The sequence below is a fragment of the Mus pahari genome, chromosome 21, assembly GCF_900095145.1.
Source record: "Mus pahari chromosome 21, PAHARI_EIJ_v1.1, whole genome shotgun sequence".
Lineage (NCBI taxonomy): Eukaryota > Metazoa > Chordata > Mammalia > Rodentia > Muridae > Mus > Mus pahari.
Window position 1 is genome coordinate 8,541,024 of NC_034610.1, and position 12,892 is coordinate 8,553,915.

Here is a 12,892-nt window from a genome sequence, read left to right on the forward strand (position 1 = left end):
AGAGGGGAAAGGGGAACCACAGGGAACTGCTTTCATTTGTGGAAGCAAGCTCACATGCCAGTAGCAAACCCAGGCACCTGACTTCCTACTTGGTTCCTGCCTCCCTCCACTCAGGTTGATGTTCCAGTTTATGGATGCTCTTGCCTTCCTCCTCCACAGCCTCGCGCTCGCTGAGAAGATAAAAGGGAGCCAGGTATGGGATCTTTGACTTGCCATCTGCTTCACATGAGTTACAGGCGGGCTTTTGTTGGTTTCCCAAGCTACATCCTTGTTTTGTGCTATGGGTGTTAGGGGTCACTAGGTCTGTGAACCCCTTCATGAACGTTTCTGAATATGTTTATGTTCATAAGCACTTCCGCAGTCATCTGGCATTCCCATCTTATTTTGTAGAACACCAACCCAGGAGGAGCTACAATGTTTCTTGTCAACCACACCTGGGAGAACTTGGCTGATAGCGCCACCTCCCGGCTAGTTCTGATCTTGCAGGAAGTCTTTGCTGAATTTCCATAGTTACTGTATATATTTGGGCATGGCTTTCTTTTTTTTTCTCTTTTTTTTTCTTTCCTTTTCATATGTAATAGCAAGTTTCACCAAGGCTATGGGGCAATGTTGCTTTGTGCTCTTATGTTACATGGTAAAGGACGATGCATTATCATTTTCGACGGTCTCACTGGTCTGCCTGGAGATGTAGCTTTCTGAGTAAACCCGGGCGCAGAGGAAGCCAGGCATCTTATTCTTCCTTCTCATACACCACACATCCTTCATGATCTTCATGAAGTAGTTTCTGAATTTCTGTCCAATAAACGCATACAACACAGGGTTGAGGCAGCAATGTAGGAAAGCCAGGACCTCGGCCACGTTCCTGGTGTAGGCGAGGACTTTCTCGGTGCTGCAGCTCCGGCCCACTTTGCCCGTGTTGACCGCAGTCACGAGGAGGACCACGTTGTGAGGGATCTGACAAGCCAGGAACACGAGAACCACAGCGATCACGACTCGGATGGCTCTGTGCCTCTTGGAATTCTGGGCCTGCACCAAGGTCTTGATAATGAACAGATAGCAGAACACCATAAACAGCAAAGGGATGAAGAAGCCGAAGAGCAGCTCCAGTCCCATACCCAGCAGTTTCCACGTGACGGGCTCTGAGACAGAACTGTACCGTGGCTCGCAGACGTCACGATCCTGGATTTCCAGCTTGTATTTCTTGTTGAAGATAAATGTGGGGCTCGAGATGACGATGGAAATGAACCACACTGCCACGCAGATGACCTTACTGTGCGTCAGTGTTCTGGAGCGTACCCGAAAAGATTTGGTTGCCTGGACGATGGCAATGTACCGGTCCATGCTGATACAGGCCAGGAGCAGCATCCCACAGTTAAAGTTGACCGCATATGTGCCTTTCATCAGTTTACACAGGGCGTTGCTGAAAACCCAAGTGTTGGTGGCATGAGTAACTGCCCAGAACGGTAGGGTGAGGACAAAGAGTATGTCTGTGATGGCCATGTTCAACAGGTAGACGTCGGTCATGGACCTGGCTTTCTTGTAGAAGGCAAAGGTCATCACCACCATAATATTGCCCAGGAGGCCAAAGACACATATTAAGGAGTAGGCAATTGGCACAAATACCTTGGTGAACTTTCTGACCTCTTCTAGGGAGCATGGCCCGTGGTCTGGAGGAATAGAATAATCTGTACTGGCATAATCCTCCGTTCTGAAGTGGGACTCTGTGGAATTCATTCCTGGAAGATAATGAAAATAGAAATCATGACAGTGTGCTTTCAAGCAACCATACCTAGCCATGCCAGAGTCCCTGCCAAAATAAAGTAGATTCTCACCCCCGGCAGGAGTGGTTCTCTACGTGGATGGGAGAGCCAGATCTGGTGTAGAAAGGGAAGCAGGCAGTTCAACCACACACTCACTAGCGCAGATGTTGGGAGAGCAGAGGTGAAGCTGGGGGAAAGAAAAGGCAAAGTGTGCCCCAGTCATGCTGTGTTCTGGAACATTCTACCCCATCAGAACACACTGCAAGGCATGGTGCTCAATGTGAAAATACCCACTTCACCGGCTTTCCTGGTCCCTTCTGAGCCTGAGAGCAAACAATGTGGGCTCATGTCTCAATGATTCAGACCAGCTTCGGTGGCTCGGAAATAGCCACAAGGAACACGTAGATGAACTGGTTAGCCACCGACAGTGAATTGCCAGTTTGTCATCTTTGGCCTAAGAAAAGTCCTATCAGGGAAAAAAATTGATCTGCATAGGTCTTCACCCAAAATTCCAGTTAATTGTATATGAGAAAATCTCACAGAACAAAAAACTACAGCTATCTAGATGTGGATAGACGCTCATGATTCAAAGACTGGAGAGGTGGCTCAGTGGTTAAGAACACCCGCTGCTCTTCCGGAGGTCCTGGGTTTGATTCCCAGAAACCACATAGTACCATGTCAGGGGGGCTGGTAGTGCTATCTCCAGTTCCAGGGGATGTGATGCCCTCTTCTGGCCTCCGAAGGCACCTGCATGTGTGGGGTATAAGCTTACTAGGATGAACATCCTGAGTAGGCACAGGCCTCCAGCATGAAGCCATAATGATTCTTCCCTAACAAGACAATATAGAAACTGAAAGCTGGAAGCAAAGTGTGGTGAGGCACTCAGGAGTCTGAGGCAGGAGGAGAGTGAGTTCAAAACCAGTTGGGATAGACAGTGAGGCTGTCTTGAAAAATCAAAATAAATAGCAAGATATAAATTAAGATCCCAAAGGAGAAGAAGACAGCAGGACGGAGGGAGGGAGGGAGGGAGNAGAAGACAGCAGGACGGAGGGAGGGAGGGAGGGAGAAGGAGAGGGCAAGAGGGAGAGAGAGAGAGAGAGAGAGAGAGAGAGAGAGAGAGAGAGAGGGAGGGCAGTAGGGAGAGGGAGGGAGAACAGGGAGAGAGAGGGAAGGATGGAAGGAGAGATTAAAAAGAGCAACATATTTGTGAATAAGATTTACATGCTGAAAAATCTTAATAGCTGAGAGAAGAGAGAACATAGATTTAGGAGAGAGATGCCTAGCGCTGGACAGACACATTTCTCTGCAAATGTTTATGTAAGCACACCACAAACTTAATCAAAGCTCTGGGGTTTTTGTTTTTGTTTTTGTTTTTGCATAGAGCAGCTGGCTAACTGATTGTCATTCTACAACGAATTCAAGAGAGGAAACCAAGTTGGAGGAGTCACACAGCCTCCTTGTGAAACTCAGGACGCCTCAGTGTCAGGTCAGGGGATGCTGATGAAGGAGAAGGCAGGAGCCAGCATCCATGGGACCAACACAAAGCCCAGAAATGAGCCATGTGTAAATAGCTGAGCTTTGAACGAAGTGCCAAGGTAAGTTCATGGTGGAAAAACTGCCTTGAAATAATGGTACCTTATCTCTCCCCCCCTCACCACCACCACAAGAAAAATGAACTCAAACTGGTTGTAGCTCTAGCTGCAAGATCAGAGACAGACAACATCTAAAGGAAAACATAAGAAAACCTTTGTAACCCAAGGAACAGAAGAATTTTCTTACATAAATTGTGAAAAACAGGGTCTGGAGAGATGGCTCAGTGGTTAAGAGCACTGGTTACTCTTCCAGAGGACCCCAGTTCAATTCCCAGCATCCACACGGCAGCACACAACTGCCTGTAACCCCAGTTCCAGGGGATCTGACACCCTCACCCAGATATACATGCGGGCAAAACATCAATGCACATAAAAAAATGAATTATTTTAAAAAGTGGGGAGGGCATATATTGTAAAGTAATAATAATAACTTGTACTTAATCTGCTCTTTGCAACATACTTAGAAATGAGAAAAAAAATATTTGAATTGGAAAATAACATTTGCAAGCCAATATCTGGTCCCATCCAGACCTTACGAAGAATTTCCAACTAGTCCACGCCTGAAAGACACTCGAGAACATATGGGATGATCAATGTGCACACAAGGTGTTGATCATTGTTGGGGAGGCTAAGTCACAATCCCCTAACATACCACATGCCTGACATATATGTGTGAATGGATGCCCACAGAGACGGCCAGGGAAGGCCAGGGTACCTGCAAAGACCTGGGGCAGCTGCAGATGTCCTGGCTGGGTGTGGGGGAACGGGAGGTCACACGAGCATGTGGACCAAGGAGTGTTTGCCTCATGTGTAACACTGGCTGTGCACTGGCTGTGTGAACCAGTAACTGGCTGCTAGCATTCACCCAGGCAAGAGGCAAAAACTCTTAACTAGCTTGATTTTTTAGAGAAGGCCCTTCTAAAATAGCTCGAAACTGGGAAGAACCTAAATGTTCAGGGAGATCCCGAGTGACTCCGTGTTCCCACACAGCAGAATCGTTGATGCGTGGCTACATGTATGTCAAAACCTGTAGACTGTCGGCTTCAATAACTGTGTGTAACTATGACCAGTAATGCCACCTTTAAAACTGTCGAATGTTCTTTTACACAAATGTCCTTCCACCGACAGGTAGTGATAGAGAAGATCAAAGGACGGCTACAGAAAGTGCATGAGCCAGGAGGACTGAGGTGGCCCTGAAGGGTGGGATTGGTGTAGATTTGGGGAGGGGGAGGAGGCTACAGGTGGCAGGAAGCACAGTAGGAGGCATGCTGGTTCAGGGTAGTGCAGAGGTGGTCACATGCTGTTGGGGACCATTGTGAATCCACTAGTGAGACCAAAGCAGGGGCGTGGTCAGGATGACTCCTTAGCTGGAGGGGCTAGGGCCGAGATGGGACATGGTGATTTCTCCCCATGTACATTGTGTTGGGGGGAAACACGGTTGGAATTAAAGACTATGAGGGTCAGCCAACCACACTGTATACCAATGCCCAGCTAGACTCTCCATGTAAGACAAATATTTATCTGCACTATGATGAGTCCCAGTTTCTGAATTCAAGTATAACCAGTTGAATGGAAGCTTTAAAAAGTCTCCTGAGGCTAGGCACTGACCTACGACATAGAGTAAAGGGGACCCTGGCAGTCAAGAAGGTACCAGGCAAACACCACCACCTTAAACAATGTAGTTCAGGCCTGTGCAGCTCCTGACAGCCCCTGCTGTTCCTCACGGTCAGGAGAATCTGGGTATGTGGCTGGTTCTCAGGCCAGGCCCGAGGGCGTCAGTAGCAGAGGCAGACAATCATTTGGATGCACATTATATTCAAGAGAGGGTGTCTTAACTTGTTCTTACTGATTAGAGAGTGGCAAGCCAAGTCTGAAAGACCCAGGATTTGTCAGTTGCCCCTGTCTCAGCACAATGCTGTGATGTGCTGGGCCCAGCACCCTGGAACTCTGCGTAACGCTGATCTCAGCACCGCCAGATTGGCAATCAGAGCTCTTGGAGAGAAGATCACTGTCACGCTTACTTGAATGGCAGACACTCACAGTACCTGGAAATGAATCAGCCTGTCAGACCACTACTGTCACCACAAGAATGGCACATGTTGTTGCTAGGAAATCACACTGGTCGCAGATTGGTATCTGGGCCACCGCAGCAGGGCCACCCATTCCTAGCAGTACTGTGTTCCCTGGAGATGCGGCCTGTCCGTTTTCTGTCAGGAAAATGTGTGTTTGATGATAAAGATGTTGGTGAACTCTTAACTCAGTGTTCCTCTCTGTCCTTTAAAAAGTTGAGAGTGCCGGGCAGTGGTGGCACACACCTTTAATCCCAGCACTTGGGAGGCAGAGGCAGGCAGATTTCTGAGTTCGAGGCCAGCCTGGTCTACAGAGTGAGTTCCAGGACAGCCAGGGCTACACAGAGAAACCCTGTCTCAAAAAAACCAAAAATAAATAAATAAATAAATAAATAAATAAATAAATAAATAAAAGTTGAGAGCAAAATAGACTGACAAGATGGCAAGAAGAGAGAGGCTGGAGGTCCAGAGCTTTCAGCCTATCTTCTGTGAACCTACAAGCAACCGTAGCCAAGCTGCCTACAGCAAGATATCTTTCTGGGTTGTTTCTCAGGCTCAGAGCATCCTCTTTCACACATGTCCACTCACGGGGTCTTACCACATGCAAACTACACATAACATACAGTGTGCTATGGGTGTCTTTGGTGTTTAAACGTTCCTAAGTCAGCAGTTCTCAAACAAGTATGTATAGAAATAGTCTAAAGAACAGATTGACATTAAAGGAATCTGTGAAAAACTGCCCCACGTTATCTTTTGGAGAGGAACCTTGGGGTTTCAGTGAGGGCACCGTTAGAAGTCACAGCACCTTGCCTGCTGCCAGCCACCTTGAGTAAAAGTGTCACTGTCTACCACACACTGACTGCCTCTTGCTGGCCTTTCCCCCTCGGGTCCAGTGTGGCCCGACAATGAATGTCAGGAAAATATTAAAGTGCTCAAGCCAAAGAACCTTCCTCCTCCTCATCATCACCACGCGTGTCTTGGTGAAGTTCATTATATCTTCAGAACATGAACGTTTCTCAGCTCGCGTCTTCTTCCTGTCTGCTCTTTAAAATCATCCCGCAGACACTCAGAGAACCTCGTTCTTAGGCTGCCTCCTCTGTGAGGTGTCAGGGAAGGCTCAACTGCTGTCAAAAGCTTCAAAACTCAAGGCTTAGGAGGCGCTTCACCACGAAGCACGAGGACAAGGGTTTGGATCCCCAGGTCCCCTGTCAGTGCCAGGTAGGTATGGAAGTGTACCTGTAACTTCAGCCTCCAGGGGGGAGATAGGGTTCCCCAGAGCTACTGGCTAGTGAGACTAACCATGCTCCAGGTCCGAGAGACTCTGCCTTAAAGAGTAAGATGGAATAGCAAGCGGCTGAAGAAGCTTCATGACATCAGGTTTGGGCCTGAACACACATGTGCCCACACATATTCCACACAATACACGTGAAAAAAAAATAGGATAAAAGCTTTACAATGTATCTGTAGGTACAGAAAAGGTGAGTGTCACCACCGAGGTAAGGAGTCAGAACTCACTCAAGAATATCGTGAAGGAGTCTGAGGCACCAGGCACAGACCTGGTGGACTACCACATGTTGGCTGACATGTAGCCATCCATCTGGGTAGTCATGGTCACAAGACGACAGATAAAGGGAAGTGTGACAGACTTTGCAAATCTATGACTAAATCTGAAATTTGAAAATGATGAGGAGAAGGAAGCCTAGTTGGTGTGCTGGCACAGAGAGATGGATGGGCTGTCAGTCGGGCGGTGCGGTGGGTCACTGCTCTGTGGGCATGGTGATAATCTGTGTGTAGCCTGTCCCCAGGCACACTGGGGCAGACCTTGATTGACGTAGTACCCATCGGACTCTTCAGCTGAGAGCTTCTCTTTGTTCACATCAAGGGTAAGAACGAAGAGAAGAGACAACTTCATTGTGCCTGAAAATGTCAAGAATCTAAAAGGCCAGCCGGGCGTGGTGGCGCACGCCTTTAATCCCAGCACTCGGGAGGCAGAGGCAGGTGGATTTCTGAGTTCGAGGCCAGCCTGGTCTACAAAGTGAGTTCCAGGACAGCCAGGGCTAAACAGAGAAACCCTGTCTCGAAAAACCAAAAAAAAAAAAAAAAGGCCAATAAGGTGGATGACCAAAACCAACGGACAACTAATACGGGCAGAAGCAAATGGGCAAATGGTACCTTGGATCTAAAATGTGCAAATTCAGTTGTGGAGGAAACAGAAGACTCTGCTGCTGAGCCACCTCTCCTGCCCCTGGCATTTGCATTTGAATAGTCAACAGCTCTGAAAAACCCAAGTATTGCAAGAGCAGAACATTAGCATGTATTTGATAGGAAGCCCACCAAGCCTGCTGAAGAACCCTGCAGGCACAGCTGACTAACTGGTCACATCCTCTGTCCTGGTGAGGTTTGTTCTGCTGCTGTGTATTTTAATGCTAAACTCTGTTCCTGAAGGTCTAGGCCTACAAGTGAATTTTTGTCCTGTAAGCCTCGTGCCTTCATTTGAAACTATTGGTTAAACAAAAATGGCCAATTAATGGCGGGATTAGAGGTAGGCGGTTTTTTGAGTTATCTTGGTTGAGTGGGGCCGAAAGGAGAAGGGGAAGGAGAAGGAGAGAGAATGAGCTGGAGAGAGAAGAACCATGAACATGTGGCCAGGAGAAACAGCAAGTATTTGGGGTACACCACTAGGGAGACAGCCAGGCCAGAAGTTAGAAAAGTAAATTAGGGATTACTCCCCAGTAATTGTCAAAGTCAAGTAAAATAACCATATCTCATTCATTTGTAAGCTAGTCAGGCATGTGCTTAAATTGATTGTACTACAATGTCTCCCTGCACTTCAGACTTAACACCCAGCTGCGCAGAGCCAGTGTTCTTGACACACCAGCAACGCTGTGCTCACAGATGGGAAGAGTCTAGTCCTTAGCCTCCGGAATCCGCGAGCATCAGTTTAAGTGCCAAAGGGACTTTGCAGACTAAGCCTAAGTGAGTATCCACACGGGACAGATAGAACCGAGGGTGCTTGGGCCTCAGGACTCTCTCACCTGAGACAAGAGAGGGAAGCTGGGGATGGGAAGCATCTGTGCTGCTTATGGGGAGGGCAGAAGCAAAGCCACAAACCAAGCGGGTTTCCTGGAGAGGCTGCCAGGGGCCCTCCCTCTCCCACAGCTATTGTGAAAGGAACTGAGGCCTGCCCAACAACAGGATGGGTCAGAGGCACAGATCCTCCATTAGGAGCCCAGAAGAGAACGTGCCCACCTGCTCCACAACAGAGGTTGGTATCAGATCCCTGGCTGCAGAACCGAAAAGGAACTCAAGCCATATGAACTGCCAACTCGGTGGCAGTGATAGGAGACTCCTAGCTCAGCAAAATGAATGCTTGTTTAACTTTTAGGTAGAAACCGCTGAAACCACCAGGCTCAGAACGAGGTCAGTACCAGATCTGCACCTGGCTCTGGCCAGATTTACACAGTGATAGGGGCTGAGGGAGGAGCGTGGGGATCCTTGCTGACTGAGCAAGCATGATAAAGTGATCTTTAGCTTCAGAAGTGGAGAGTCGGCTAGGAAGGATAGCTGTCATGGCTTGAGAGATCGTGACTAGGATGAGGGGCTTCTGCTCCACCCGAAAGCAGGACTCTGCCCGGGATTAGAGACAACATGAATGGCAGGAACAATTTCAGGCAGTTCAACAACAGCAACACAGGCACCTTGAGACATAGTGACCCCCCCCCCCCGACCCCAGTTTGAGTGGATAAGTTGAACACAGGATGGGCTGGACCTCTTAGACCAGGAACTAGAGAGAACAGACACTGCAGACGATGGGTGAGCATGAAGTATAGCTAAAGGTCCTGTGAGACCCAGGAGTCCTATCTACAGATGCTTATGAGCAGAGTGCCCCACGAGCCTGGACTTCTTATTTCATATGTGTCTGGAGTTTATGGGTGATCCGAGCAAGGGTTCTTGGAGGCGGGAGGTAGTTACAGGGGCATCTCCTATCTGGTGAGGACTGGGGCTAGCACAGGGTGCTTTTCATTACTCTGAAACCACATTCATTCCTAGTCAGCTGTGCGGGGGGGGGGGGTAAGAGGGGGTTGGCCCCGCTCTAGGAAAGGACTGCTTCCTTTGCTAAGTGCCCACTCGTGCCTGCGGGTTACTGGAAAGCTTGCTGTCAGGCGAGGCCCATGGGTCCTCCGGATGAGTGCTTTCTCCCTTCCAAGCTGCAAAGCCTTAGTTTTCTAGGCATCTCCACCAGAAACCCATTCACAAGAGAAGGACGTGTGCTCAACTCTGTGTAGCCCTAGTTGTTCCTGGCTTAACTTCATATGATAACTCCACCCAAGACATCTTCAATGTCACCCCATAAACTTATATGCCAAAAAGAAGAGGTAGGGGGAGGCATCTTAGCGATATTTTAGGACATACATTGAGGGCCACCAAATGGCACATATGGCTAAGGCCCAGACACTTAAGCAGGCACACTTGGCTGTCTTACTCTCTGGGACTCATAGAAAATCTTCCACCCAGAACCTCCAAGTACCTTTCTTCCCCGTAGCCCCTGTGTATATATTAAGATAACTTTAATAAAATCTCCATATCTGCTTCAGACTAGCTATGCCTGAAGTTCTTTTCTGCGTCAAACCCATAAAACTTGATTTGGCATCTGTCGAGGTCCCTAGAAGATTACAGTCGCTCCTCAGGCTGCTGAGGGTGACACTGGGGAGCTGTGTCTCTTTTCCCTCACCACCAACAAACCTCCTGCTTATGGGACCTTCTGAGCCAGCGTTCTCTGGAGGAGTCTTTGGAAAACGCTGACCTCAAAAAGGCAGGCACAGGGGCTCCCCAGAGCCTGTCCCTGGGCCATGCTGTGCTGGACTGCAGTGGCTTACCATCTCTGCAATGCCGTTCCCCCAGAACTATGAGTTTTCCCCTTTCCACTGCTTTCGTTGTGTCCTATAAGTTTTGGTATGATGTGTCTTCATTTTCATTAAATTCTAAAAAGCCTTTGATCTCCCTTGACCAAGTTATCATTGAGTAGAGCGTTGTTCAGCTTCCATGTGTATGTGTGCTTTCTGTTGTTTTTGTTGGTACTTAAGACCAGCCTTAGCCTTGACTAGCTTCTTATGGATTGACTCTAGAATCAGAAACCAGACCTTGGGGACAGCACAGATTTGCATGGCTTTTCAGCTCCTTCAGAGGCACCTTCGCCTCCCTCCCCCTCTCTGTTCACCCACTCTCATCTCTGCTCTCTCTTTCCCTTCCTTCTTTCTTCTCTCTGCCTTCTCTCTCTCCTCCCAGTGCCCAAATGATTAGGTTAGCTCATGGCTTTCACATTTAAGGTTTGAAACCACATAGGCCCACCTCATCCACTTCCCAATGAAAGGAGCAGTGTCAGGGTACCAAAGTGGAGTTCGTGCTCACGGTCTGGACCAACCCTGCTTCTGCTTCCAGGTTCTAACACTTCAGAGGCAACTCTCTTAATCTCGTAGAAAAATTTCCCCTCTCTCTCTACTCAAGGGGAAATTCAATACTAGTAGTACTTTTAGCACAGTCTAAAACTAATCTCTCATGCACTGTAATATGGTTCCCTAGAGCCGTTTTCATTATGGATTCTGTGCCAAGAAATTGTTTCTGAAGGTGCCATGCATCCCACTGTCAGGGCAGTTAGAGCCTCAGATGGTAGCAGAGAGTGGATGAGAATCCTGGGAGAATGGTTATGGCTGGCTTTGAGATGAGACAGAGACAGGCAGCCCAGAAAGAGGAGGCAGAAGAAGGAAAAGGGAGAGGGAAGGATAGAGAGAGGGTTATGGAGGGAGTATGTTTATGCATGTGCCCAGATCTTTATGTGTGTGCATGTCTGTTTATGTGTATATGTGCATATATGTAGAAGCATTGATGTTCACGTGTATAGGTATGTAGCCATGGATACTTGTGTATGCATGCACAAATCTACATGGATGTGTCTACAGACCTGTATGTGTTGTCTATACAGGAGCATTTCTAATGGTGTGTATGGATAGGTGCATGTGTGTGCATATGTGTACATATGTATGTTATATACTGCCCTAGGTACATATGAATGAGTACCTATGCAGAAGTGTGCAGAGGAGTATACATAGCTAAGGTGTATGTGTGTGTGTATGTGTGTGTGAGTGTGTGTGTGTGTGTGTGGTGTATGTATGGTGTGTGAGTGTGCGTGTGTGTATGTGTGTGTGTGTATGTGTGTGTGTATGTGTGTGTGTGGTGTATGTATGGTGTGTGAGTGTATGTGTGTATGTGTGTGTGTGTATGTGTGTGTGTGAGTGTGTGTGTGTATGTGTGTATGTATGTGTGTGTGTGTGAGTGTGTATGTGTGTGTGTGTGTGTGTGTGTGTGCGTTACAAGTTCACTGGGATCACAGGCGTGCTGGCTTCTCTGCTCTGTCCACCTCAGTGCAGCTGAAACTCCACACTACTTCCTTCTGCTTTCTAGCTGCTCAGGAGGAACCCAGAAGGTATTTTCCAGTGATTTGCTTTCTTGTCTGGCAACCTACTTTTATACTGTATATTTGTTTGCCTTGTCTTTTGAGGCAAAGTCTCACTGTTTAACACAGGGTGGAGTTAGACCCACAATCCTTTGCCTTTATCTCCTGAATTCTGGGAGAACAGGTTGGTGCTATATGCACAGCTAATATTTCCTTTAAGAAATGCTGGTCTCAAAAAAAAAAAAAGAAAAAGAAATGCTGGTCTCCACAATGTCCCATGCACAGCTTTGCATTTCGTAAAGCTCCTACTACCTCTGTGTCTTAGGGCTTGGTTTCAAATCTCTCTGTGTGCTGAGTTAAATAAAGAATTGTATTTGTAGGGCTCTAGAGAGATGACTTCATTGCTAAGAGCAAGCACTGCTCTTGCAGAGGAGTAGAGCTCCATTCCCAGCACAGGTTGGGCAGATCCTGACGGCCTGCAATTCTGTGGGGTCCCATGCCTTTGGCTTCTATGGACACTTACACTAATGCATTCATGTCCCCACCCACATATACACAGAACCAAAACTAAATAACAGGTCTTAAGAAAACATTGCATTGCTGGGCCAATGAGCAGCTAGTGTAGGGCTGCCCTCTAACATCCCTGAGGTCTGTGCTTCACTCCCAGCACGACAAAAACAATAAGCTGGGCCTGGTGGGCCTTTGCTGTGATCCCAGGTACTCCGGGCGGGTGAGGCAGGAGAATAGCCTGGGCCACAATGTGGATTTGAGATAAGGCTATACCCCCTAGTGAGACCCTGCCTCAAAATAAAGTAAAACTACATCTAGGAATATAACTCACTGGCAGAGTACATGTCTGGCATGCACAGTACCCTAGATTCCATTCCTAGTAACAGAGAGACATACAATCACACACATGCATGCACCACACACACACCACATACACATAAACATACACACACCAAATATACATACCCACACACCACATACACACCCCCCCACACACACACCCACACACCA

General features: G+C 47.8%; 1 protein-coding gene across 6 annotated transcripts in view; it reads right to left on the reverse strand.

Moving 5' to 3' along the window:
• Positions 1-565: 565 nt before the first annotated feature.
• Ccr6 (C-C motif chemokine receptor 6) overlaps positions 566-12,892 on the reverse strand; it is a 22,597-nt gene continuing 10,270 nt past the window's right edge. For 3 of the 6 annotated variants that reach the window (XM_021221622.1, XM_021221620.1, XM_021221619.1), the window contains 2 exons: positions 1,833-1,947; positions 566-1,736 (listed from right to left, as the gene is read on the reverse strand). In XM_021221622.1, coding sequence (XP_021077281.1) covers positions 628-1,734 — 1,107 coding nt within the window. In that variant the 5' untranslated portion in view covers positions 1,735-1,736; positions 1,833-1,947 and the 3' untranslated portion in view covers positions 566-627. The remainder of the gene's footprint in view (positions 1,737-1,832; positions 1,948-12,892) is intronic. The other 3 variants (XM_021221623.1, XM_021221621.1, XM_021221618.1) reach the window with 1 other exon arrangement.